At 37.4% G+C, this 27,538-nt stretch overlaps 1 protein-coding gene across 1 annotated transcript in view; it reads left to right on the top strand.

Annotated features, from left to right (window-relative positions):
- The first annotated feature begins 3,116 nt into the window (after positions 1-3,116).
- The window catches only part of jak1 (Janus kinase 1), a 49,908-nt gene continuing 25,486 nt past the window's right edge, over positions 3,117-27,538 (top strand). The window contains exons 1-6 of the mRNA XM_053499040.1: positions 3,117-3,510; positions 10,272-10,477; positions 18,608-18,731; positions 23,693-23,834; positions 24,161-24,324; positions 26,573-26,921. Of these exons, the coding sequence (XP_053355015.1) occupies positions 10,279-10,477; positions 18,608-18,731; positions 23,693-23,834; positions 24,161-24,324; positions 26,573-26,921 (978 nt within the window). The 5' untranslated portion in view covers positions 3,117-3,510; positions 10,272-10,278. The remainder of the gene's footprint in view (positions 3,511-10,271; positions 10,478-18,607; positions 18,732-23,692; positions 23,835-24,160; positions 24,325-26,572; positions 26,922-27,538) is intronic.

The raw sequence follows: 27,538 nt of genomic DNA, 5'->3' as shown, positions 1-27,538 counted from the left end.
CTTAAAGGTACAGTACTGTGATAACTGAAGGATGGCAGCCATCTTGACATCTGGATCTTATGAAGAAGCTTTTCCTATCTGAATACATTTCGAATAGTTTGATCATTGCTATAAATTATTGCAGTTATTTTAATCTGAATTGTAGTCATTTCCGACAGCGCACGCATTTTTCTCTTTGCAAGTGGTAACAGTTAAATTATAAAAACAGTAACAGTCATTGAATTGCTATGCAAATGAAAAATAAATGACTTCACACTGTCACTGTCTCCTCATTATATTTGCTAGTCTTGAAAATTATAAAAAATCTTTTAAAACAAGCTTTTTTCCAACTGTTACTGTAGAATATGAAGACTGTCCAGGTTTATATAATTGCTGTCAGGATGGAAATCCCCCATGTTGCTTTTAAATGAAATACTTTGACACATATTTATTAATTATTTCATGGTTTAATCTCTTTCTCACATACACTCATACATTTTTGTTTTTGTGAGGACTTGACATTATTATGAATACAGCTAATTAATGCTAAGTTTACAACTACATTTACATTTACATTTGGGCATTTGGCAGACGCTCTTATCCAGAGCGACTTACATTTTTATCTCATTATACATCTGAGGGTTAAGGGCCTTGCTCAAGGGCCCAACAGTGGCAACTTGGTGGTTGTGGGGTTTGAACCTGGGATCTTCTGAACCGTAGTCCAATGCCTTAACCACTGAGCTACCCCTGGCCCCAACTAAATCAAACAACTAAATCAAACAACTAAATCAAACCCTAATCTTAATCTCAATAAAACAAAAGAAACTTTGGGTATTTTTTCTTTTTCTGGTAACCTGCATGTATTCCCTAAACTCAGTCATCTGTATATTTCAGGTTTATGTATGTAATGCTCATTTTGTACCATTTCCATTTACTTGCAAACATTATGTGTAACAGTACTATGACTATGAGGACATAGTCAAATAGTCAGTTGAGCTACTGTAAACAACGTTTAGCTCAAAAGCTCACTTCTCCTTTTTGAAATCTCTTGCCCTTTATCCTGTTCTCATTTCCACTTATTTAAAACTTTTCCTGTTGATCTCGGGTTCTCTAGGATAGAGGAGTTATAGTTTCCGCTCTTGGCCCTGATTCCTATGTCCTTGCCATATTGCTGTTTGCTGAGCTTCATGACTCTTTACACTCACTGCCATATTTAGCCTCTGACTCATCCAGTGTTAGGAATTTCCAGTGGGACTTTAGCATTTTCTGTTTTCTGTCATTTTACATTAGTGTATCACATTACATTGTGTGTATATAGACTACTGTCATTGTTGATCCTTTACACGAACACACAAACAGAACAGCAGACATAATCCTGTAAACTTTTGCAGTCAGTGTAAAATATTTATACATCTACATTTGATCTATTTGTGCTTAAAATAATAGTATATAAAATTGACCTATGAGGCAGCATTTATAGCTGCTTATTTCAGGCTGTTTCTGCTGGGAATAGTTAAAGTCTCCGCATACATTCAATCAATAAGTTATTGATCTGCTCCGGCGTCCCTAAGTGCTCTGCCACACCAGCCTTCTTGTGAAATTGTAACCCACGGTTTCTGGCAACTGTCTGATTGTGAGGACGGGAAGTCCCTCCCTTCGCAAGGCAGGCTAGACCTCCCGGTCTTAAAGACCTTTCTCATTGTGTAAAGCAACCATTTCAGTGAAATCTGAGCTTCTTTGCTGTATAGGACCTTCAGACCAACAGGATTAACCTGGACACTGCAACACACTGGGGCAGCAGGCTGGCCATGTGTTCAAGCTGTGGAACAAGGTGGTGTGGGGAAACAAGAAACAGTCTCTTTATATGCTTCAGTAAAGTGTATATGATCATCTATTTCATTTAGAGTATATATTGCAGTTTTATATTCTAGCTAGAGAAATGTGTAATAAATTATAATCAGAATAATTTTCTTGTTAATAGATACAGTAGTAGCTTTTTGAGTTTAATAAGGAATAAAATGTAGCTGTGTATTCATTTCTGGCTCTTGTTAGTTGTAGTAGTTGATATGTTACACAATAAACCACTAATGGCAATGTACATGCCTGTTAGTTGTTTATGTTACATACAGTTAGTAACAGTAATTCAGCATCAACTAGGTACACATGGTGTTATTAAGTAATAAATATGTAATTATGATGATGATAATATTAGTTGATATATACATGTATAAAAGAATGAAGAAATTCTTCATGATAAGATTGGATATATTTTTGTTGTACATAGTGTTTATTTTATTTCAAGTACAATTACAAAGCCAATGAAATGCGGTTACTATCTAACAGGAAGTGAATAAGTGGCGTATTTACAATAAATCACAAATGAAGATATTAGGCTATAGGAATTATATGTACAGGGGTATAGATGTCTTAGGCACAGGAGGTTGGAAGTTGTATATATGTAACAACTAGGGGCAGTGGAGGCCAACGGTGACCATTTTATTTATTCCCATTTTTTTAGGACCAACATTCACACCCACATTCACAAACTATGGGCAATTTGGGAAAGCCATTTAACCTAACCTGCATGTCTGTGGACTGTGGGAGGAAACCAGAGTATCCAGAGGAAACCTACCAAGCAGAACATGCAGCAAATCCATGCATGCAGACCAAAAGGCTGGAATCGAACCCAAACTGCATGTACTAACTAACTAACACGATATATACAATATATAATGCATATAGTATAGTATATACAGAACAAATGTTGAATGAAATATAGCTAGTGCAAAGGCATTTTAAGTTTATATATATATATATATATATATATATATATATATAACTTAAAATGCCTATATATATATATATATATATATATATTTATATATATATAGAGAGAGAGATACTTATTAATGTAGATAGATACTTTATTGATCCCAAAGAAATAATAATATTAATAATAATAATAGCAGCAGCAACTTAATATTTTGTCCATTTAGTTTTTGTTAATTATTTATACCAATAACTTTCTTGATTCACTATTGTAATTTATATTATTTCCTTATGTTTAAATGTTTAAGCGTTTAAATTGGACAAAAAAAATTAAGAGGAGAAACAAAATATGACCCTCGCGCGCGCACACACACACACACACACACACACACACGGCCGTCAAATATAAGGGTGACTAAAAATTATTGACAAATGCAAGGAGTAGAGCAGCATATACCCGCCCTCACATTAACGAGATTGGTCTGCAGCTTGATTGACTGAGCTCCGAGCCAATGGGAGCTGAGTAACACGTTTCGTGGTAACCCCCTACTTTCGGGAATCTTTAGTCGCTTGATAGGAAAGGTTTGTTCAGCTCGGTACACTGACCGGACGTAATGTCTCTGATGAAACTAAAGACTTTGACCGGGAAATATTACTTATACACGCGAGATTAATCAAGAATTCGTCGTCCCAGAGTACGGAGAGGTTTTCCCTTGGTTTGGTGATGATTGGAAACGGACGGGAGTAACTTTATTCTGCCTGGTAAGTCGTCGCGCGGTCTCTCGCTCGCGATATTTAGCGGGTTTAGCCGAGTCGCTAGCTGCAGCGCTAACTTTGGGTCATAACACGGCTTGTTTATGGTAGCTAGGAGCTGTGTTCTTAATCATCCGCTTCGCTTCAGGTGTAGGATGTTTATTAGGACTTTTCTGGTAGTATTAAAACATCGCTAGTTAACCGACAAGCTTTGCTAAATGACAGATATTTCGCTAATGTTAGTGGTTTCGGTGTTCTGCTGGTGTGACGGGTCTGTGTGTGTGTGTGTAGACAGATGAGTGGTTTGTGTTGTTGTTATTTTTTATTTAGAGAAAAATAGTTAAGAACAAACACCATTACTACTAACTAACAAATTAACTTACAAAAGGTAAGTGCGATTTTTTGGAAAAATAAATAGTTAAGGTCTAAAACAATTACTATTAACTAAACGTTAACTACCTATCAGCAAACTAACTAGTTTACTAACCATCTAACTAACTAACTAACTAACTAACTACAGGTCAGTACTATTTATGCGTTCTTGTATTTAAAAGAAAAGAAAAAATAGCTACAAACTAACACACTTGCTACTAACTAACTAACCAATTAACTAAGTTTGTTACTTGATGTTTGAGCACAAAGCTAATTAACTAATAAGGGGGTAATTTTTCCTTCTTTACTTGTTCAGTTTTGTTTGTTTAGCTCTGTTTGTAAGATTGGATAAACACTTATTTTGTGAAATTTTCAATAAAAACAAACCTTTGGTACACCTCTAAAACACTTTATTAAACACATTATTAAAATATACATATATTGTTATTAAATTATTATTATATAGGTATTTTTAATTTGTCAAATTGTCAAATTAACATCCTTTTGTCCACACAAAATCAAAATACAAACCTTTCTTTGGCACCTTATATTTGGCACAAATAAACCAATATCAACACATATTTTCTCTAAATATTCATATTGCAAGTTTAACACTAAGCTTAGATAATTGCACAACTAAACACCATTGCATTAACGCGAGTAAGTGCAGGATCATTTGTGATAGCCGATGTAATAAATCAGCTGTTTACTTTTGTGCACGAGTGAAGATCTTCACCTCTATACCTAAAGAATCTTTCACCTGAACAGATACGAGTAATCCAAAATGATCTTTGATAGGATATTTAATTATATTAAATGAACTAAACATATTGTACTTGATTTTTTATTTTTTTATTTTAAAAAAGACGTATACAACCTTAAAGACAGTGATCATTGAATGTAGGAGAACAGAGAGTACCTTTGGAACCTGAAGAGAAAAATCTATATATACTGTATATTTATTATTATTATTATTATTATAAATTTATTATTTTCCCTTATTTACAGTATAATGTTAACTATGGTTTTCAATGAAATGTTGTGAAGTGTCATCATTGTTGGTTAAGTGTAGGCTGTGTTAAAGTGTGTTAAAAAATCTAAAGGTCAGCTCTGGTTGGTAAGTAGTACCCGTAGTAGGTAGTTTCCGAATGTGAGCGCTGTAATGGCCATTTACTGTCATTCACTTCTTCTTTTCTTTTTTTTTGTTACTAGAGCAAACCACGTTAGGAACATTCTCTATCAGATTGTGACTAAAAGTATTCCTGCTTTAGAATGCATAAGATTGTGGTTTAATGCAGCATGTCAAGTTTAAGTGCAAAGTACTTTCTGTTTTGTTTTTTCCTTTCTTGTACATTTTAGTTGACTTCCTTGAGTTGACTGAGTGTTTATGTCATTTTAAAGACAGAGCGTTTTCAGGACTGAGGCTAAAGGAAATCATGTCCAAGCCTGGAAAGCTCCCAGGAGCTTAGTCATTTCAGATTGTTAACATGGCGACTGTTGAAAGCACACAGACACAAAACACAGAAACACTTTTACTTTCTGGCAGTCCTTCTCAGTAACGATGATAATAGTTTAGAAGCTTGCCGAAGCACTCGTTACAAACGGGTCTTGAAACTGCAACTGTGTTTTCATTTTCAACATCTCCTTCTGACTAAAATGTAAAAGCACACAGCACATGCATGGTGTGATGTTTTGTTGCATTTGTCTTGAGATTTTCTTCAAGAATGAGACATTGACGCGCTGTAAGCCAAGACGAAGTTACCAGCAACAGTCCTTGTGTTTGAAGCCGCGCGGTTATATTTATTGCATCGAGTCCCTGCAGCTTCCAGGGTGACATTTAAGTGGCTTGGCGCACATGCACATATTTGTACGTGTGCGAGAGCGTGTGTGTGTGAGTGAGTGTGAATCATGCAGATACTCTACGTCAACCTGTAGAAGCATCTTGGGGCACGGTAAAGATGAAATTTCTGCAGTCGACGCCTACAGGAAGTGAGAACAATGGTGACATGCATGCCTCTCTAGAAGCAGCAGATTCCACCGACAAACTTTTCTTTTGTGTCTTCTTTTTTAAATTACATTTCTTTTGAAAATGATTAGGATAAATTATATTTTAGACAATACAGGCTCAGGGGGAGTGCAGAAGCCAGAAGGTCTGTGATTTATTTAAAATGTTATTACAGCAATGGAAATCATTAATAAATATATATTACAATTGAATAAAAAAATAATATGAATGGGTGCTTTTTTTCGTTAAAAAAATCAAAGACGAGTTTTTTTAATTTACAATATAAATTGTGTTTCCGTCTATATAATAGACGTTTGATCCTGTTATCTACAGACACATTTTCGATTGAGGGTCTCTTAATTAATCCCTAAGGAGCACAGACACAAGTAGCTTGTCTGCGCTTGGATTTGAACTCACATCCTTCTGATTAGTAGCACAAAGCTTTAACCGCTGTCCTGTTGTCCCAAGTATCCACCTTTATGCTGTGACTAACCTGCATGTTAATGATGTTTTGTGGTATTTGAACAAGAGCACAATGTAAACACTGCCGTCTTGGTAAACACTGCCACGTGTTCTAATGCTCTGGGGTGTGAGATAAAACACGGCGGATTACTTTAAAAAAGTATAAAACATAACACAGAGGAAAAGGGGAGTATTTAGCTGGTCTATTTTCTTGGTCTTTTCTGATTTTTATTTCTTTCTCCATTATAAAGCAATGCTAAAGGCGTCCAAAATTTTGAATAATAGTTAATATTGAGATGTGTTTGCTACTTATGCTCTGTGAAAGCATAAAAACAGCGCTAATCTGAGGTGTTGTTTGTAAATTGGTGATTTTTTGAGGCTGGTAACTCTAAATGAACTTCTCCTCTGCAGCAGAGGTAAGTTTTGGTTCGTTTTCCTGGGAAGGTCTTCATGAGAGCCAGTTACATCATGGTGTGCTTGATGGTTTTTTGCAAACGCACTTGACAATACTGTTCTTGCAAGAACTATTCTAAAACAGCTGACTATTGTTTTTGTTGTTGTTGTTATTATTTAAGTACCTAATAAATACATATGTGTTATTTCACAGTTTTAAAATCTTCAGTGTTGTTCTAGAATGTGGAAAATAAAAACAAAAACAAAACATTGAATTTGAAAGGGTGTCCAAACTTTTGACTGGTACATTAAAATATTATGTTTTTGATTACTACTTGTATTTATGCTGAGCATTCATGAAGCATTAACATTCACTTTAAACAATATGAAATTACTCTGACAGGAAAGAAACAACTTTATTTGCAAACTATTAAGGTTTGGTTAATTTTCCAGTGCGGGTAACGTCACAGATTCACCACCTCAGGGTCCAGGGTTCGATGATCAAATCAAACAAAATTAACATGACTTCTTTTATTTATACGGACCCAATGTACACCTTGGAATGATGTAAATTCAGCTTTCCTCAGGGAGCTTAAAAATAGAATTATAGACCAGACTGTCTAGCAGTGAAGTAATTTCATGAGAAGTAAAGGTTTTATTTTTAAAGTGTTGGATAATTTTTTTTATTTTTAATGACATAATTACAGCTGTGTTGTACATCTTTAAAATAATGTAAGTGTATTTGATTTTGTTTAGAAAATAAATCTACACTTGGGCCAAACCAGTGATGATAATGATCATGATGAGTTCTTTTGCGATCCCTTGTTCTTGGCAGCCTGAATTATAGCTTCAAAGTGAAAGCAAAAAAAAAAAAAAGAGAGACTTCTGCTTTCCTGAGTGCGAGGCTTCGTCTGCGAAAGTAGCCCCGAGAAGGAAGTTAAAACCCGAGACTCGCAGAAAAAGATTAAAGAGAAAAAAGGAACAGGGAAATTCATCACAATAAATCCATGAAGTTGGACGCCACTCACACGGAAGGTCGGCTCGTACTGTATAAAGACTCGGCTTGTTTACATGCCGTGAATAGCGCCATTGTGTTAGCGTTAGTGTACACAATTTGTATAAATCCCCTATCAGGGATACGGTGTTGTTATTTATCTGTCTGACTATCGTGTTATGGACAAATGCGTTGTTGTCTTTAACGCTGCGTGTTTTCGTTCCAATTCAAAGTCGCTGTGCTTGATTTTCATGAACACTAGGAATACATTTGCATGCACGAAATAATCTGATAAGTGACAAATAAATAAATAAACATCTTCAGGTCCAGAGTGAGTCAGTAATGAGATAACTGCTGCAGTGGCATTGCATCACACCTCAGCCCACCTAAGAAAAGGACATGACAAAATTCACACTTCATGTCATATTTTTTTGCCATGATAACCATGATAATAGCTTTAATCTGATCAACAAAGCCTCATCTGATTGTTTCTGTCAATGTAAACAGAAGGGTCAGGATGCGTACGCTGTGCAGCCTGCGTCACTTAAAAAAATTTTTTTTTAATTTTTTTTTTTATTTAAACATACAAATGTAAAAAAAAAAACATCTGAAGTTGTAGCTTCTATCCAATGTGGGAAAAAAGAAAATCGTAAAATAATTATATAGAAGAACTGATCTGTGCCACTAACTTCATATGCTTTGCTCGGTTCCTCTGTGTGGTTTTTGCTCTGAAGTGCTATGTCCAAGGAGTTTTGATTTATCACTTGTTTATTAACGTTAATGTTTAATTCCACTTCAGTGCGTTGACAAGTTATGCTGACTCTACTCCAGCTCAGATTACTGTTATAAAGAACTTGGATTTAACTCTAGTGCTCATTTTATTAGAGGAAATAGCTATTGTGTGAATCTAAATTAAAGGCGAAAAAAGGTTCTTTCCTCTCAAACCGTTGTCACATGATTCACACACGGGGTAGTTGTACAGTAGGTACTGTTTGTGTGCGCGCTCACAACACCTCTACTCCAACTTTGTGTATTGTTTTTTTTACATCACACATCCTTCTTTCACACGGGACCTTCGGCTCTGAATCAAAACCAACCTCCGTATGCAGACGGTTAACCAACCAGACTGTTAAGAAATATTTGGGAGCTTATTAATTAATGCTCCCAGAGTCGATTAAAAACAAAAGATTAATGTTAGCCTGTTCATGAACTCCAGCCAGCTCACTACCATCACAGTAAATTATGGTTATTAACTGAGTGAGCAACATAAAAAAAAAAAAAATCAATTGATTGCGCAGTCTTGATCTATTTGAAGCAAGTGGTTCCGGTCACTCTCTTTATTTCATTAATAATTGGAAATAAAAGTAATACTTAGAAGAAGAAGAAGAACAACAACAACAACAAGAACAGGATAGAAAATTACTCAAAGATACCCCACCTAAAAAAAAAAAAATCACCATTTCAAAAATGTCACGTTGCAAAAAAAACAACTAATGAGATTCAGAATTATTGAAAGCGAGTTAAAAACTTAACTTCTATGTTCGTCCTAAACTGTCAACTTGAATGAATGGAGATCACTTAAAATAAATAAATAAATTAATTAATTAATTAATTAAACCAAGTGATGAGAACTCGCATACAAACTTTGGTATGAAAGGAGGCAGAATTGTAGGTTGTCATTGTCGTTACTTTAAGCTGGGAGCAGGTAACACAGTAGATCAGACGCACACACATTGCACTTAATTAGTGTTAAAGCTGTAGTGGACCAGGAACAAGAGACAGGTAAGATTGAAACTGATCACGAAGGGGCAGGTTTTTATTTTTGGATCGCATTGAAAACATTTCAATGCAGTTAAGTGCGGCCGACTGAACCAAGATCGTTCTAGCATTAAGCGACGTAAAAAGATGTACGTTTTTTTTTTTTTGACAAATCAAACTTCCTGTCTTGTGATGTTTCCAAGAATTCAGTTTCATCTATGATTGGTTCGGTTGCCACAGCTGTGACACAGCTCATATAAGATGTCCTATCACGGTCATACCGTACAGATGGAAATAAATACAATGGTCACCATTGGCCTCCACGGTCTGTAGTTGGACTACAGGGGTTCCTAGACAGATGGATGGATGAATGGATGAATTGATATACACATTTTTTTGTCAGTTAACTGTAGACGGTGTGAGCTCTGAGCAGTTGGTGAGTGCAGGGCTCACACCTCAACACTCAGTTCACTAGTAGCGATGGTATATTTTACCAAAGGGAATAACCTTTACACTAGATGCTTACATTTTTGTGGTGAAAGCCATGCTTTGCTTACAAGCACACACTGTTCCTGCTTATCTAGAAATTCATGAATTACAAACCACAAGGGAAAGTGCAATATTTGGAGTCTTATCTTCGGCTTTATAGCTTGAAAAAGGGTTGTTAGAGTGTGCAATATTTCACATTTTTGTGCAGCTTCAGTATTAGCTAATACTATCTGTGTTAATAAGTGACTCTTATCACTTTGTGTTTGTCTCAGTTTTTCCTCTGTCTCTCTGTTGCAGTGTCTGAATGCCAAAGTTAGTAGTCATGGAGCTGGGCAGGCAGCTGTGTGGGAAGATGAAGAAACAGAAGAAAGTGGAGTTGGCCGTCCCTGCCATCATGAAAGGCCTTGAGATCCACTTCTACCTGCCTGACGCTCACCAACTTGAGTACTTTAAAGGCTGCCACACTGCTGAGGACTTGTGTGTTGAGGCTGCCAAGAGATGCCGTAAGTGCACACACACATACACATATGCATACACATACGGCAGTGTGTAGCCGGTCCATACAGTACTCGTGGGCGTGCAGAGAAAACATTCAGCAGTTTGACTGTTAGTTCTGTCTGTATCAAGTTAAAAGACTAAACCCTTTATGGTAGCGGTTTTAGTTTTCCAACCAAAACCCATACTGTGCCACCAACCCCACACAACGCCATTTACTTTTACGCTATGTTAGGCGGGAATTATTATTTTTTTTTACATGCTGTGTAATCACAACTAAGCAGTATAGAAAAATATTACCACAAATTTCATATACATATGTAAATTTTACCTTAGCAAATCTGAATTTTGTCGCCCAGACATGCTGAGATCTCCGCAGATACACAAGTGCCTGAGGGAGGAAAATAGACGATAAGATGAGTCAATGTAAAAGACACACCTTCTTATTAAATGTCTTTTCTTTATTTTGATTGTTTACAACAGTGGATATTAATACTAATACATTGAAATTATGAAAGAAATTACGTAGGCAACAAAAACGTGTTTAAAAGACAAAACCCGGAATATTTTTTATATAATCGATTCTTCAGAATAGACACCTTTTGCTTTGCTTTGCACACTCATGGCACTCTCTTAGTCATCTGGACTGGATTTACAACAATCTTGAAGTCGTTCCCAGAGGTGTGGAGTACTTGCTCACTGCTTTTCCTTCACTCTCTGGTCCCAAACCATCTCAACTGGCTTTAGATCAAGAGACTGTAGAGGCCAGGTCATCTGATGCAGCAATCCTTATTCCCCTTCTTCAACAAAAAGATCTTACATAACCTAGAGGTATGTTTGGAGTCATTGTCCTTTTAAAAACCAGATGGGATGGCATGTCATTGCAAAATGCTGTGCTAGCCAGGCTGGTTCAGTCTGTCCTCAGTCTTGACTAAGCAGCACTTGACCGGCCAAGTCTGGTTTAGTTTAACCTGTGAGAATACAATCGTTCCACGCTCGGCAACCATGCCCGAGTCAGCTGGAGGAGGTGGTCCCGAGAACGATATGGCGCACTCGGGCACAGAACGAATCAGATATGGAATACAGTTGTACCTGAGACCGAAAGTAGATCGCCGTTTAGACGTGACGTCATCAGTGCTGTTGGTCTACTCTAAAATCAGTAGCTGCTACAGTAGAAAGGCACAATAATAAACCAATAGTTCCTGGGCACGGTACAAATCAATCTAGCCTAATGTGAAAACGCCCGTAATCACCATCAAAACAACACCCACGCTATCACACTTCCTCCTCCATGCTTCACAGTGGGAACCACACATTTAGGAACCATCTGTTCATCCTCTTTACATCTACATACAAGACATAGTGGTTAGAAAAAAATCTCAAATGTGGACTTATCAGGCCAAAGGACATTTTTACTTCCAAGCAAGTCTTTTCTGTGTGTTGTTCTTCTGAAGTAAAGGTCTTGATCATAAAGGCCTGACTCACATCGTCTCCACTGAACAGTGTATGTTGAAATATAAAAATCAGCACTTTTTGAGGCTGGTGGTCATTCTAATAAACTTATCCTCTGCAGCAGAGGTAGCTCTTGGTCCTCCTTTCCTGACACGAGACTGTTTCATCATAGCGTTTGACGGTTTTGGCTACCCTTTAGGGTTAATGTAAAAATTAGAAAATCATAGAAATGAAGATAAAACACTGAAGGAGCGTTTGTCCGAATTAGTAAGTGTAAGAATATGATGTCACTCAGAGAGAAAGAGAGAGAAAGAAACCAAAGTAGTCCCAGCACTGAACCTTGTGGGAGACCAGTGAAGTGTCTGCAAGGAGCAAATATAGATCCCACTTTTTTCAGCTGATATGCTTTGTCCCTCTAGGTAGGAGGCAAACCAGGGTTTATTAATTTCCAGAACTCTGAGGAGAGAAAGGATGGTTTTGTGATTGACTGTGTTTGAAGGTCAAGAAGGATTAGGACCTTTGCCTGTTGAAACAGTGTGAATCATCGCAGTAAAAGCCACGAGGTCCATTTTTGTGGCGTGTACAGCTTTGGTTACAAAGATACAGTTATAACTGTAAACGTATTGTACTTTTTGAATAATTTGAGAGAAAGAGAGAAGTGATATTGTTTGTTCCTGGCGTCAGTGGTATTTCATGGGTGTTTCATGGGTGTAACCCTTGGTGTCTTTGAAGGCAGTCAGTACCTAGGCAGAGATGTTTTGGGGTTGTTTACCAGGGACGTGATGAAAGGGAGGAGGCCTAGTGAGAAGACAAAGTCTCAAATAGGTGGTGGGATTGCTGGATAAGATGTGCAAAACATACAAAGAAAGAGAGGAGAAAAGAAGGGATTTTATAATGTAGATATAGGGCTAGGAGGAAAATGTAAAACTAAATACTTTTTCTTCATTGATGTGATGGGAATTCCTTAAAACTGGTCAGTTCCTGTTATCATTTACAGCATAGCAGCTGTTTATATCCCCCAAAACAGCACCTGTGTGTTATTCTCTCTCTCTCTCTTTTTCTTTCTCTCTTTCTCTCTCTGTCTTGAAAGAGAAGTGTGGTTCAGCAGAAAACTAAACTGGAACAGCTTTACTTTGCACTACTCTAGTCCATAAATGACTAATAAACACTACTTTTATACAACACTTTATCGTGGATTGCGCTAAATGATCAAGGATTAGAAATTGATTTTATTTTTCATGTTGCTTTGTAGAGATCATAATTTTAAATCCTTGTTTCAGAGTTCATAATAGTTTATATATATATATATATATATATATATATATAAAATATTATAATATATAAATTATAATATATTTTTTTTACATTTAAACATTTACATTTTACATAGTTTTTTTTTTTACATATGATAGCTAATTTGCTTATAGATAAGCCCTGGTGGGGGGTGGTGGTAGTAGGGGATAAATAAAACCTTTAACTTGTGACGTGAACGTGTTTGACATGTTTAGAGCATCCTTGTGATTCAGAGTGTGAATTGTTGTAGACAGAATCGCAGGAAACTGTCATGATGTCACGTCCTCCTGTAACGACGCACCGAGGAAGTGACGAATCTAGACCTGTCGGGAAAAGCGTTCGGGTTTAGGTTCAGTTCAAATATGACTGGACAGAAAAACAATTAACGTTAATAATGGGTTAAACACTTTCACTTTCTGTATGACCATTAAGGCTTATTTATTGTTTGGGTTGAGACCCAAACAACTTGTGTTTTAGTGAAAATGTGGAAACTTGCTGGATCTGTGTTAAGAGTACCGAGCTGAGGATGGTCTTCTGTCCCAGTAGTCTTCTTTTGGTGTAATGGATTTGTATGGTATTACAGCTGGTTTCCTGTTTTTATTAAGATATCACTTCCCACGTAATTGTGCTCAAGGGATTTATAGATTTGGAGCCGTGCGTCTCTTGTAGAACGGTTTTGTATACCGACGGGTCTTACTTATATATTGGTGAATCTACATGCCTTAAAGACCTGGATGGGTGTACTGGTGTTCCAGGTGATGCGAAAAAAGAAAACAAAAACAGCATTGACCTTGTTCTGGGTTTTCCTCAGGGTGGAAAACCCACTTCGTAGCGCTTGTTTTGTTTTTGCAGTAAATGATGTAATGTGTTTTACCTCACATGATATTCGAAATCATTGTATCAATGAAGATTATACTGTAGATGTTTCACTTTTCTACCATTTGCATTCTTTAGACTGGGGTTTTTGAGGTGCTTCTATTCATATTTTAAGGTTTCTCAGGTAACTCACATTACATTTCTACATGTCCAGCGATGGGTGTGAATTAGGAGTTTACAATCTGTCTCCAGCAGGTTCACTCCCATAACACTATGGATTTACTGCAACCAATACCCTTAGTGCTAACTCTTATCGCTCACCTCGATCGCTGGACATGTTGAAATGTAACTTGAGTTCACCTAAAAACCCCCCAAAATTTATAGTAGCACCTCAAAAAACCCTATAAGTACCTTATTTATTTATTTATTTATTTATTTATAAAAACCTTTCATAAGTAAGCAACATGACTAATTTTATATTGTGCAGTTTAGTTTCATAATTCATAATTAGACTTTCATCTGATAAAAAAAAAATCAACATCAGAAAGTTTTAATTATGAATTATGAAAGTGAACTGCATAATATAAAATGAGTCATGTACCTTACTTATGAAAGAATTATCAAGTCTTACTTCACTCATTTTTTGGACATATAACCGATAAAAATAAATGATGGAGTTATACTATATATTTAAATTTAAAGTGGTTTATTTGTTTAAAATGATCACTTATAATCCGTCTACTGGGTTAAGAATCTTAAGTATTGTGCTTGTTGAGAATTTATTTATGACATCATAGAATGTAGCTTCGTTTCATGCTAAGTAATTATTACGACCGACTGTTTTTTTAATTTTATGTAATAAAATATCTGTCAGGATTTTCCTGTTCATCTATGCGTTGTTACCTCATTCCTGCAGTGATGATTCAAACCCTGTACTTTATTTATTTATATTTTTTCCCAACATTTGCATGTAGTGGTTTTGTTTTTCTACTTCTACTTACAAACACGACAGGACAATATTAAATTGTTTAAAAAACCCCATACAGGGATTTGCATATGGAAATACAAAAATGCAAGCGAGTGGTGTTCTATCATACAAATTGCATTGTATAAAGGCAGCGGCGCGTTCTCGTTTCTGTTTAGTTGTTTACCATTCCGTTCCATGCACTGAGGTTTCATCCCAGATATCTAAGTGGAAAGGAATGTGTATTTTTGGCTGCCAATCAATACACAAGCACAAAATGGCTGCCTAGTCGTATAGTAGTCTGAGGATTTCCTTCAAAGTCGTGCTGAGGCCGAGACTTCGAGTTGGGCTGGGTCGTAGTCTAGAGAGGAAAAGGAAATTTATGTAAGAACATCTTTTTTAAGAGAGAGAGAAAAAAAGTGTTGATTTACAAGTTGCTATGAAACCACTTATATTTTACACATGTCTAGTTAAAGCTGTACATGAAGTGTCGGAAGAGAAGTTCTGCGGAAAGCACACCCTTGAACATGTTCGAGTCATCGGCCTCGAGTCATATTGTGTTTGAGTCAGAGATCTCCTTTGTATATACTCTAGATAATGTGTGACAGAATCCTTCACATGACCAGATCGAGACACTTTTTTTCTTTCCTGAGTAAGTTTTCATTCTCAGAAGCTTTTTGCATACCCTGGAACAACTTGTTCAACAATGCAATGTTGATGATAACGCAAAAGAATGCAAAAGATTTTTTTTTGATAATGCAAAAATTTTAATGTTGATGATAATGCATTTTTTCTGTCATGTGAAGTCATTAATTATCACATAGTTGTTTGGCTCCTGATGATAACTGACATTACACAACCACCCTGATCAAAAGTTTAACATATCCTTGAATGTTTGGACAGATTATAAACACACACACACACTGGATCGAATGGCTATTAAAGGGGAAGTTTTCACACCTGTGAGTCATTTTTAATGCAATTAGTGTCTGTGTCTAAACAGTCAGTGAGTTTCTCAGCTACTGCACTATGAGGAAGACAAAAGAGCTGCCGAAGGACTTGCGTGATAAGATAGTTGAACTTTATGAAACAGGAAAAAATGCCAGTCAGTACTGTTTAAACTCTGATAAAGAGGTGAAAAGTTAGAGGTTCTGTTGATACCAAGCCCACGATCAAGTAGAGCAAAAAAGATTTCACCCACTACCGATAGATTAATTGCTCGGGATGCAAAAAAAAAAACAACAACCCACCAACAACTTTGAGAGAAATACAGGCTGCTCTGGAAAGTAAGCGGTAGTGGTGTTTTAAGGAGCGCAATAAGAAAAACTGCATGGTCGAAAAAGCCCGCTTGCAGTACGCCACACAGCACCAAAACAAGTCAGAGTCATTTGGAGTGATGAGACCAAAATTGAACTTTACGTTTGGGGAGGAGTTAACAAGACCTATGGTGAATAGTCCACCGTAAAGCGTGGTGGTGTATCTCTTATTTATCTGAAGTTAGTCAAAATTGATGGCAACATAAATACAGCATGTTCTCATAAAAATACTGGCAGACAGTCTGCATTCTAGAGCATGACAGGCCGCTCTTGCACATGGGACGCTCTTGGATGTTCCAATGTGATGATGATCCAAAGTACAAGGGCAAAATGATCCTCCAATGTCTACACAGGAGAATTTAAAGGTTCTGGAGCAGCCATCTCACTGTCCTCACTTCAATATCATTGAGCCACCTTAAGGGAGATCACAAATGTTCTTAACAGGAACTGAAGTCTTATTTTTTTCCAAGAAGAATAGGGAGCTGTATTATCTGTGAGAATTAAAGAGCTCATGCACAGTTATCACAAAAGACCGCACGCCATTATTAACGCAACAGTATTCAAACTGTTGAAGAGGTATTATTTCCTCATGTTTTTTATCGTCATGTTTTATTTTATTTGATGATTGTGCAATTCTGTTATGCCTTACGAATGAACGTGAGTCCTGTAAGTAATAAAATACATTTGTTTTGCCTCCCAAAACATCTTGCAAATTCTCCCACTTTTGAGCCCAAATGTAAAATGTAAATACAACTGTACTGTATTTAAATTTGGTATTTTGCAGACGCACTTATTCAGAGTGACTTCTATTTTTATCTCATTATACATCTGAGCAGTTGAGGGTTAAAGGCCTTGCTCAAGGGCCCAGTGAGGGCAACTTGATGGTCATGGGATTTGAACCTGGGACCTTCTGCACTGTCAACATCTTGGTACTCTTACATTTTTCCCTTTTAATAATTATTCCCTATAACAACCATGTGACATTACTAATAAGGGATTTGGTAAGGAAATTATTTTAAATAAATGAAAAAATAAGCTTGAGGTTTAATCTTTAAAAGCCAAAATGAAACCAGTTAAGTGTGAAACTTTGAACATTAAATTTTTATACTGAAAAACACACAGCTGCTGAAGTGAAGTGTTATTTTGAGGTCATAATCTAGAGTAAATTTCATACACCAAAGATTAAACACTGTTTGAGTGAAATACATCCCACTGTGCTTTTACTCTCTTTGAGTGAGAATTTGCTTTAGTTTTGCGTGGTTCTTCTTCTCTTTATTGTTTTCTAGAGAGACAGACAGACAGGGAGAGAGATACACTTGTTATGTATCATTCACGGTCACATGAACTCAGCATGAAACGGCGTTAAACCTTTTTCCTGTGTTCTTCAGACGGCTGGTGTCTAAACAAGAAGCAAGTGAAAATTCATGATGAAGTATGTGTTTGTGTGCTTCCAGACTGCCTCAGCAGCTGTGTCAGTATTGCACACTGTACAGAATAGAGGCCTATATGCTCTCAGGTGTCTGTCTGTTTAATTAAACGACTAGTCTATACTATAGAAATCAATGACAAGCCATTTTCATAATTAGAATAATCATTGCAGCCATGGTTACAGCGCTTTAAAAATCTGTCCAGCTCCCTAAGTGAAAAAGGAGAAAATTGCATTTTTTACGGATTCCAGCTGTGGCACAGAATCGTCACAGGGTTCGTTCTGCAAGTCGCCGTCTAACACGAATGTTTATTCGTCACATAGAAAGCCATACACAGTATGATACGCAGTGAAATGCTTACACGACCTTTAAAAGGAAATAAGGAAATAAGAGGGGAAAACACTATTAGGAAAGAATAAAATACTAATATTAATCTACTAATTAAATCTACTGATTTAGTTACAATACAATAAAATGAAATAAAGTATAAAGTAGAAATAATGTAAAATATACAAAAATGTAAGAATATAAAAAGTAAGAACTGTATAAATAAACTGTATAAAGTGTGAAATGGAATGATGAGCAGCAGTGATGGTGGTGTCAGTCTTTAAAGTGCAACAGAGAAACAGTTCGTCTTCTTTTATTTGTAAAATTGTTTTCAATTTCACTGACTCGGCTAACTACACCAATATTTTCTGCTTAATTTCGACAGGCTAGAGAGACACTCATGACATGCTCTTAATATCAAATATCATATCTAATATCAAAGTCTGAATAAAACTTTGTCAGTAGTCTCATCACTGAAGCGTCTCAAGTTTTCCTGTACTCAATGTTTTTCTAAATTCATTTCTGTTTGTGCTACTGTTGCAGGTATTTCACCTCTGTGCCATAACCTGTTTGCCCTGTATGAAGAGAGTCAGGAGCTGTGGTATGCACCCAATCATACCTTTAAGATCACCGATGATACCTGTATTAAGCTTCACTATCGCATGAGGTAAGAAAACAAAGTGTTATTGACAGTAGACAAGGTGTCCTTATTTTTGAACCGACATTACATCACTTTTTTTTTTAATCAGGTTTGTAAGTTGTGAGTCAGAGATCAGTTTCCTAACTCATCCATAGTTTAGCGAAGTCTTTTCCTGTCTAAGTTTAAAAGCTTTTTACTCTACATTTACACTGATTTATTCCTTTCCCCAGGTTTCCCCTCATTGTGTACTCATATTAGATTTAATAACATGATACATGAGCACATTTCCCTCTGGCTGTTATTGTGAAATTGCACATTAAAACTATGGTTGTAGCATTCTTTGAAATTGTATATGGTACATTCTAGCTGTGAAAGGTCTGAGAACTCAGCTATAATTAATTCCGTGGTTATACGAGTTGTAGGAGGTGTGAGAGTAGTGAAGAGTAATCTTAAAAACAGGATTTTGTTAAGAGTAAAGAACACACCAACAAATGAAGTGTCTAAGCACTGAACATAGACTTTCCCCAGCTTTTTGCAGTCCATTCAGGGTCCTCTTTGTAATGACGTCATCAATTTAATAAAAAGAGCAATACAGGTGGCAGTATGTACCATATACACTGTATACACATATACAATGTACCGGCAAAAGTTTGGGATTACTTGCAAATTTCAAATTGTTTTTATTTATTTTCTACATTCTACAACAACACTAGGGATTTTAAAACTATGAAATACCACATATGGAATTAAGTAACAACATCAACAACATTGTTATTTTAAGACACTGAGGTCAGCTGTTCTGGAATACAGTGGAACCTCGCATTGCAAGTAACACGGTTTGCGAGTGTTCCGCAATTTTTTAAATGAATTTTAACTTGAAAAACAAGCAGGTCATGGTTTACAAGTACAGAGTATCATGTATCACTTTTCAGCGGTAGCGTATATCAAAGCGTGCTTGTAGGGCTGCAACTAACGATTATTTTATTAATCGATTAATCTGTCTGGTATTTTTTCTCAGATTAATCGAATAAAAGACAAAACCCAAGAAAAGCACTCATTTTCAACCCTTTATTTAAAAACATAACTAAAATCTTTAGAAAGTGCACAAACATGTTGCTCCTTGAGCTGTTATTACAATAATAATAAAATAAAATTAAAATGGACTAACAAAAAACATAGACATGTATGCTTTACATCTGCCAAATATATACAGTGGAACCTTGGATTATAAGCATAGTTAGTTCTGCAAGCGGGCTGGTATTCCAACACTCGTAAACCAAATTTCAGTTTTAAAAACACTAACAGAATCACTGCTGTAAAGTAAAAATGAAACAAATTAACCTGAACTTTACCTTTAAAAATAATCGCGACAGAGCAGTGTTTCTGTGTAGAGCAGAGAGAAAGAGTGTGTGTGTCTGTGAATGTAAAAGTAGGAGGGGTCTGTGTGTGTATGTGTGTGTGTGTGTGGGGGGGAGAAGGGGCACGGTGTCCAATGACGCATGCACACAGACACACACACACACACACACACACACACACACACACAGCCAAAGAGCAGGCTAAGCCTTGAGCAGAGAGAGAACATGGATTTTTATCATCTCTAATGAGACTTGCCTTTTCTTTACACGTGCTGTAAACACACGCATACAGACACAAAATAAAATATGTTTTACACACACACGTGGTCACAGTGTTATAGTAAACAGTATACGCTTGTATGAATGTGGATTATACCAGTAAGAGACGAGCACTAAGACCCAGCAGGGGAGACGATTACCCAATTACGGATTTTTCTGCCTCTGCCATGTATCTTTCCTCTACCTCTGCTTGTTTTAAAATTTTTGCTCCGACCTGTCTATGAGGCGCCGAAATCTGCTAGCATCATTGCGCGAGACTGAGTGTGTTCCCTCCGCTCCGCGCTCAACTAAAGTTTTTTTTTTTAAATAATCAAATGTCTCCGCGTCACGTGACACAATTCGTTGTTGCAGCCCTACGTGCTTGTATATCAAAAAGCGACTTTCTCCCATAAAAAAATAATGGAGTGGTGGGGGGCTCCTGTATAGGACATTTTAAAGAACGGTCACTATACCATGACACACAAAAAAAAAAATGCTTCATGACCATACGAGTGATGCATGCTGCGTGCGCTGTGACCGAGCATGGGAGACGATTACCCACAATCCCACAGTGTGAGAGAGAAAAACCATTTGCTCAGTTGTGATCACGTGACACTTGGGAGACAAAGCGTATATGTACTACAGTACTCATGTACAGTATATATATATATATATATGATATAATAACCCTAACAATGTTGAAGCATATTGATGTAATTTCCACAGTGATCATGTGACACAGTCTGGGTCTGTTAATTTTCAAGGTTTGAATAAATGAAAGACAGATCTGCAGAAGAGTGTTTTTACCGAGCAGAGCAGTGTACACAATGCACTGGATCAAGTTGGGCTGTTATTTAACAGCCCAACTTGATCTATGGATTGATAAATAAATTGACTGGTATTAATTGTCTATTGGCTTGTTATAAGCAGTGTGAGTCATTGGTGCTCGGTGCAGAATGTTCCCTTGTCACAGTTTGGTTGCGCTCAGACTTTCATGTCAGGTTCGAGATCTGACATCCTCATAGTAACTGAAACTCCATTGCATAATCATTGTTTTTCCAGTGCTGATTTTAAGATTCGTGGCACAGATGTATGCTAGGTTATTTGTTAGGGGTGATAAAAGGATAGTTTGAAGGTTCGAATGTGCAACAGAAAAAAAGAAAAAAAAAATAACTGGCTACAGGGAATGCAATCACTACGTGCTCCCTGTCACTGATATGGATATCAAACAGACGCAAGCATGACTGAAAGACTTTTGCAAGACCTTGGCACACCCACGTGAGCCAGTGCACTGTTCCAAGGAAAATGGACTTGTGGACACGGTCTGTTTGTTCACTGTCATGTCGATCACTTCGCTCAGTCTTATCGTACGTATCTGTGTCAGTTGGCTCGAGTGGGCCGAGGCGGCGAAAAAGCTGATATTGGATTATAGGAACGCTTTTTTTTTTTTCTTGGCTTTGGGGTAGAAACTTGATTTGTAGATTAACAAAACTTAAAAAAGCGCAGAAAACATACATAGTACTGATGCAAGAATGAAATCTGTTTTTTTATTTTTATTATTTTTTTTTATTTTATTGCTTTTTCTTATGTTGTGCTTTGTCGAGTGTAGATTTGTGGTTTAAAAGCAATAGGATCTTTAAGTTAACTGAGAAAACTTTAATAAATGGCACCAATGACCAATAACGATCGTGTAAACAGTCTTCGTATTATTAGAGTTGTCATTGTTTTTATACGACATAAGATTCTGACGGTTCTGATTATCTGCTGGACTAAAATACTGCTTATGGTTCCTAAAAAAAATTCTACTGAAAGCAAAAAGGAAGTAAGATTTTAGGGCAGCTCGCCCTTTGCCATTCGAATGACCATAACAGAAACCTTTAATAGTATCGAATGGAGAAGTGGATGAGGCAGTAGAACGTCTTAAAATTCCCCCTTTATTTTCTTTTTTTTTTAGTATTGAAACTAAAGATGAGAGCAAATTGTTGTATATAAAAAAAAAAGAGTGTTTCTTTGTAGTTTAGACTTACCTGTTGTGATCACAAACAGGTTATGGTCACCTTTGCACTCTCTCATTTCCGCTGTGGCTTTTTAAAATGTGTTACTTCCTGTTTACAATGATTCTCTGCTCATCTGGCGCTTCTGTGGTCTGCTTACGATGAGTATATTTACAGGCAAGGCTGGATGATTCCTTGTGCTTTGACCGCCAAAAAAAAAACAACAAAAAAAAACATGACAATTCCACACAGTGTGAACTTAATGACTCATGAGGCCAGGGAGGTGTGTGGGGGTTGTTTCTGTTAGTGTTGTGTTATGCCACAGGATTAAGCCATCTGTAAAAAAAAAATTTTTTACTGTCTTTCTAAAGTGTATTATTTCCTGGTTTTAAAGAGAAAAAGTTTTCTGGGGACCACAAGGGATCCAAGATCTTTATTTATTTATTAGATTTAGTGGAATTTGAATGCAAAATCATGAGCGCGAGTTTAAAAAATGTACAACACGATCTGTTGAATTTCTGAAAGAACTAAGTTTTTTACGTTTTCCCATGAAGCTGAAGTGGTTAAGGCATTGGAGTACGGTTCGGAAGGTCTCAGGTTCAAACCCTACAACCACCAAGTTGCCACTGTTGGGCCCTTGAGCAAGGCCTTTAATCCTCAACTGCTTAGACGTTTAATGAGATAAAAAAGTCGCTTTGGGTGAGGACGTCTGCCAAATGCCTAATTTGTAAAAATAAAAATGTACAGTGCCGTATGTTGAATTTTAATATGAACTAATGATTTTTTAATGACATAGCTAGCATGTCTTCTTTTCCCGTGGGCCGATTTCGATGAAACAAAGCCTATTATGTTATCTTAAGCTCGGCCGAATACGCCTGTATTTAAAAATGTAAAAACCCTAATAAAATTCATTCTGTAGTTTTTATGTGATGCATGCATAAAAACATTCAAACAGACAAAAATTCCAAAAACCATCTTGATGTGTCCTATAACTCATCTTACGTTCCCTCAAATTATTTTTCCCACAAAATGTACAGACACGCCAACTTTACCGTTATATTATATGTATAGGTAGATTATTTTGGTTGTTTTATATTGGGGGAACAAAAAAAGAAACAAACGAAACAAGTAAAGCTATTGATAATGCCAAACTAAATGCAATCAACAGCCGTAGATGGTAGACATTAGATTCTATTGTACACGTTAATTTTTTTCAGGTAATGCGCTCTTTGGTTGCCAGACAATTATTTCTCATCTCATCTTTCATCTAATTCTTATGGTACCAACAAACTATTATAAATTACTACAGTGATATTGAAGCCTTGATGCTTTTTATGCTTGGCAGTTGTGCTTTAAAACGCTATTCTCTTTCTCACAGGTTTTATTTCACAAACTGGCACGGGACGTCTGAGAGCGAGTCTCCTGTATGGCGCCATTCTTTAAGCAAACAGAAGGGAACGAAAGGCCCCGAGGGAACTCCACTGCTGGATGCCGCCTCCCTCGACTACCTGTTTGCTCAGGTGGGTTTACTGGGGGGTGGGGGGTTTTAAAGGGGTATGGGGGGGTGGGGGATAAAAATATGGATGTGAACGTTAGCACGATAAACAAAGCCTCTCGTCTTATATAGAGTCATTCTGAACATTGTGGTCGGGTGGTTATTCAAATAATCAGCAATGAGTCATGTTTTCATACTTGTGCTCCGCTACTCTCTAGCGCACTTTTGTTTATTTTATGATGGTCAAATTTCATGTTGTTTGTTTTTAGGGTGGTTTCTGGATATCTGAAGGTTATACCACCGAAGCGTAACGGCATAAATAATCGAGACCTGTCCTGTGTTTGTTTGTAGGGACAGTACGATTTTCTGAGGGGACTGGCGCCGGTGCGCGTCCACCAGTCCGAAGCGGAGCTCCACGAGATAGAGAACGAGTGCCTGGGTATGGCGGTCCTCGCCATAACTCATCATGCCAAGAGCAACAACCTGCCACTGTCGGGATCCGGGGCTGAAACCAGGTGACACCTTGTGTGCTGTAACACGATGACTTTAAATAATATCACAACACAAAAAACATTACGCCCACTATTGTGTGTCCGTTCCACTTGTGCCGAGTGTTTTGGCATGACTCCACAAGACTTCTGGAGTGTACTGTGGTGTGTGTACTGCGGTGTGTTAGCGTTGGATCCATTCGGTTGCTGTGGTGTGCGGAATGGGGCGGGGCTGCTTGAATTGGACTTGTTTGTCTGGTGCATTCCATGAGTGCTTGGTCATCAACCTTCAGCTCTTTGCCTGCAGAGTCACATACTGTACGCGACAGGCTGGGAGGCACTGAGTGTTCTGATACCTTTCTATTCTGGCCAAAAGCTAAAAATCCTTTTTCAGCAATTTATACCTCCTTCTGTTGTGGCGTTTCTGTTGGATTGGACCAGATTCCGCCTTTTGGTCCCCACAGCATAGATGGGCCTTGTGTGCCCATGATCCTGCCACCAGTTTACTAGTATTTAATTGATAAACACTGTTATTCAGTTCGTCTGTCAGTGGGCCTGATCGGTGTTTATTTTGCAGGTGACTCACAATGATATCATTTTTTAGAGTTGTTTTTTCATGACTGTGTGTGTCATTAAGTGCATCATAATTACCATGGTTACAATTTCTTTCTCTCTCCATTTTATCTAAAACCTTAGTTTGTTTGTTTGTTTCTGCGTAAAATCCGAATGTTCCCAATTCGCTCAAAGATCAGTCTCTTAAATGTTTAAACATTCCCTCTAGCTATATTTTAATTATCCTAATCTCGCACAATAGCTGCATATCAGTCATGAAGCTGCCTTATGTATAGAGTACGACTGCAAAGTGAAATCACACAGTTCTCACAAGCCATTTGTAATTTAGGGGAAAGTCCCACAGATGAGACATGTATGTGGAGAAGGGCAGTTAATGATATCCTCAGAGTTAAAAGCGTGTGTTTGGTAGCTGTGCAGTGATAAATGAAGCTACTGTAGCCAGGATGACCAAAAAAAATATATAGGGTTACAAAAATAGTTGGACTATATTTTATTAAATTAAGTAAAGCTCTGTGTGATTATATACAGTGAATGTTTACAACAATGTTATGTTTGGTAATGAAATGTGTAAACCAGTGCAAGAGAACTCATAATAAATGAAAGCTGTACTTCATGTACTCGGCGTGCTCGAGCCACACCCGATATAATGAAAAGTGTAAAAGATTGCTTTTAGTTTCTATAGCGTTTTCCCCCTCCCTTTCTCATGCCTCTCTGTCTCACCCTGACCTCGAGTCTCATTCCTGTCGCCATATAATTGTAAACAAGGTTTTCTTAGATAGGATTAAAAAAATGAAAGTGACTTTTCTTTTTTTTTTATATAGGCAATTGTCAATTTACTTGGGTGGAGCGGCCAAGTACGAGTGTGCGTGGGAGTTGCTGCATTTTAATTAACTTAAAAGGAAGAAAGGACAGCAGTTGACTTCTGAATTAGATGCAGAACGTATTTTTTCTTAACGTATTCGTCCTTCAGCATGAATAGAGACATGCGAGCCAGTCGATGTTTGTACATGCCAGATTTTTAACACCACCGTCACTAGCGATTGCTGCCCCGCTGGAAGTTCTTCTCCACCATATTTTTGTAAATGTTTTTTTTTTTTATACAGATCTTTGTCTTGTATGGAAATTAGTTCAGGTACGTCAATGTGTGTCAGTTTTTGGCATACTCTTGTCTGGCGTTTCTATCTAAGATGATATGGAGATATGAATTTTGCAGTGCAGCCTTGTTAATGCGAACAGTCCTGTAATGTTTTCTGACCTTTCCCGTTTCAGTGAAAGTTTTCTTGGCGTTTTGTTAATGTTTCTGATGCATCATAGTTTCAAATTCACAGGGACATTTCACAATATTGAATCACTTTGTGCGGAGGCATAATTTAAAAAAATAATAATTATGGTTAAAAAAAAAAAGCTGGAATCTGAAGTTTACTTCAGATGAATATTTTATGTTGCGACATTGACCTTGCGGCTTAAATAACTTTTTAAAATATGGGAAAATATAAGACTTAAACATTGACAATACTCAAAAACCTATTTTACACCACTATAGCTTCTGGATATTGAAAAGTGAAGTTTTTTTTTACTTGCATAAGCCGGTATAATTTACATAAGCCACTCTAAATTAATCAAAGCAACATCTCACTTCCCGTTTTCCATTTGACTTTGTTTCTAACATTCATCCTCTCGCTCTTCTTCCTTCCCCTCTCAGCTACAAGCGTTTTATCCCTGAGAGCCTCAACCGCACCATTAAGCAGCGCAGCTTCCTGACTCGCATGCGCATCAGCAACGTTTTCAAGAACTTCCTTAATGAGTTCAACAGCAAGACCATTCGGGACAGTAACATCACGCTGTACGACCTGAAGGTGAAGTACCTCTCCACGCTGGAGACGCTGACATGGGGCATGGGCCGCGAAACGGTGGAAACGAAAAGCCTGCGCGTGTTCGGGGAGGGCGAGATCTCGCCCGCGCACACGCCCAGCATGGGGGATGAGGGACAGGTTTACGAAGTGCAGGTGTGTGGGACGACTGGCATCTCATGGAGGAAGAAGCTTCAGCAGGTGAGTGAGAACATTCACAGGGTTTAGAGAGCGAGAGATTAAAGCGATTAGAAGAACCATTGTGTATTACTTAGATACTGGTAAAAGTATTTGCTTGCCTGCCTTCACATGCACATGAGTAACATCCAATTCTTAATCTATAGGGTTTAATATGATGTTAAATCCACCCTTTGCAGCTATAACAGCTATAACTTTTAGGGGAGGGCTGTACACAAGGTTTAGGAGTGTGTTTATGGGAATTTTTCCTCCAGAAGCGCTTTGGTGAGATCAGGCATGTTGGAACTGGTGTGGGGTTCTTTTTCAGGAGTTGGACTTGGTTGACCTCTTAATGCTTCAGTATACCAGGACATTTTGGAAAATTTCATGCCTCCTACTTTATAAGAACAGTTTAGGGACGGCCCCTTCCTGTTCCAACATGACTGCGCACCAGTGCACAAAGCAAGGTCCATAAAGACATGGATTATCGAGTTTGGTGTGAAAGAGCTTGACTGGCCAGAGCCTCAACCTGATAGAACACCCTTGGGATGAATTACAGCGGAGACAGCGAGCCAGGCTTTCTAGCCAACATCAGAGTCTCACCTCACAAATGCGCTTCTGGAAGAATGGTCAAAGATTCC

Source organism: Clarias gariepinus, chromosome 6 (genome assembly GCF_024256425.1).
Source record: "Clarias gariepinus isolate MV-2021 ecotype Netherlands chromosome 6, CGAR_prim_01v2, whole genome shotgun sequence".
In the NCBI taxonomy this organism is placed as follows: Eukaryota; Metazoa; Chordata; class Actinopteri; order Siluriformes; family Clariidae; genus Clarias; species Clarias gariepinus.
The sequence above is the reverse complement of the archived record's forward strand: the minus strand, read 5'-3'. Positions and strand labels throughout refer to the sequence as shown.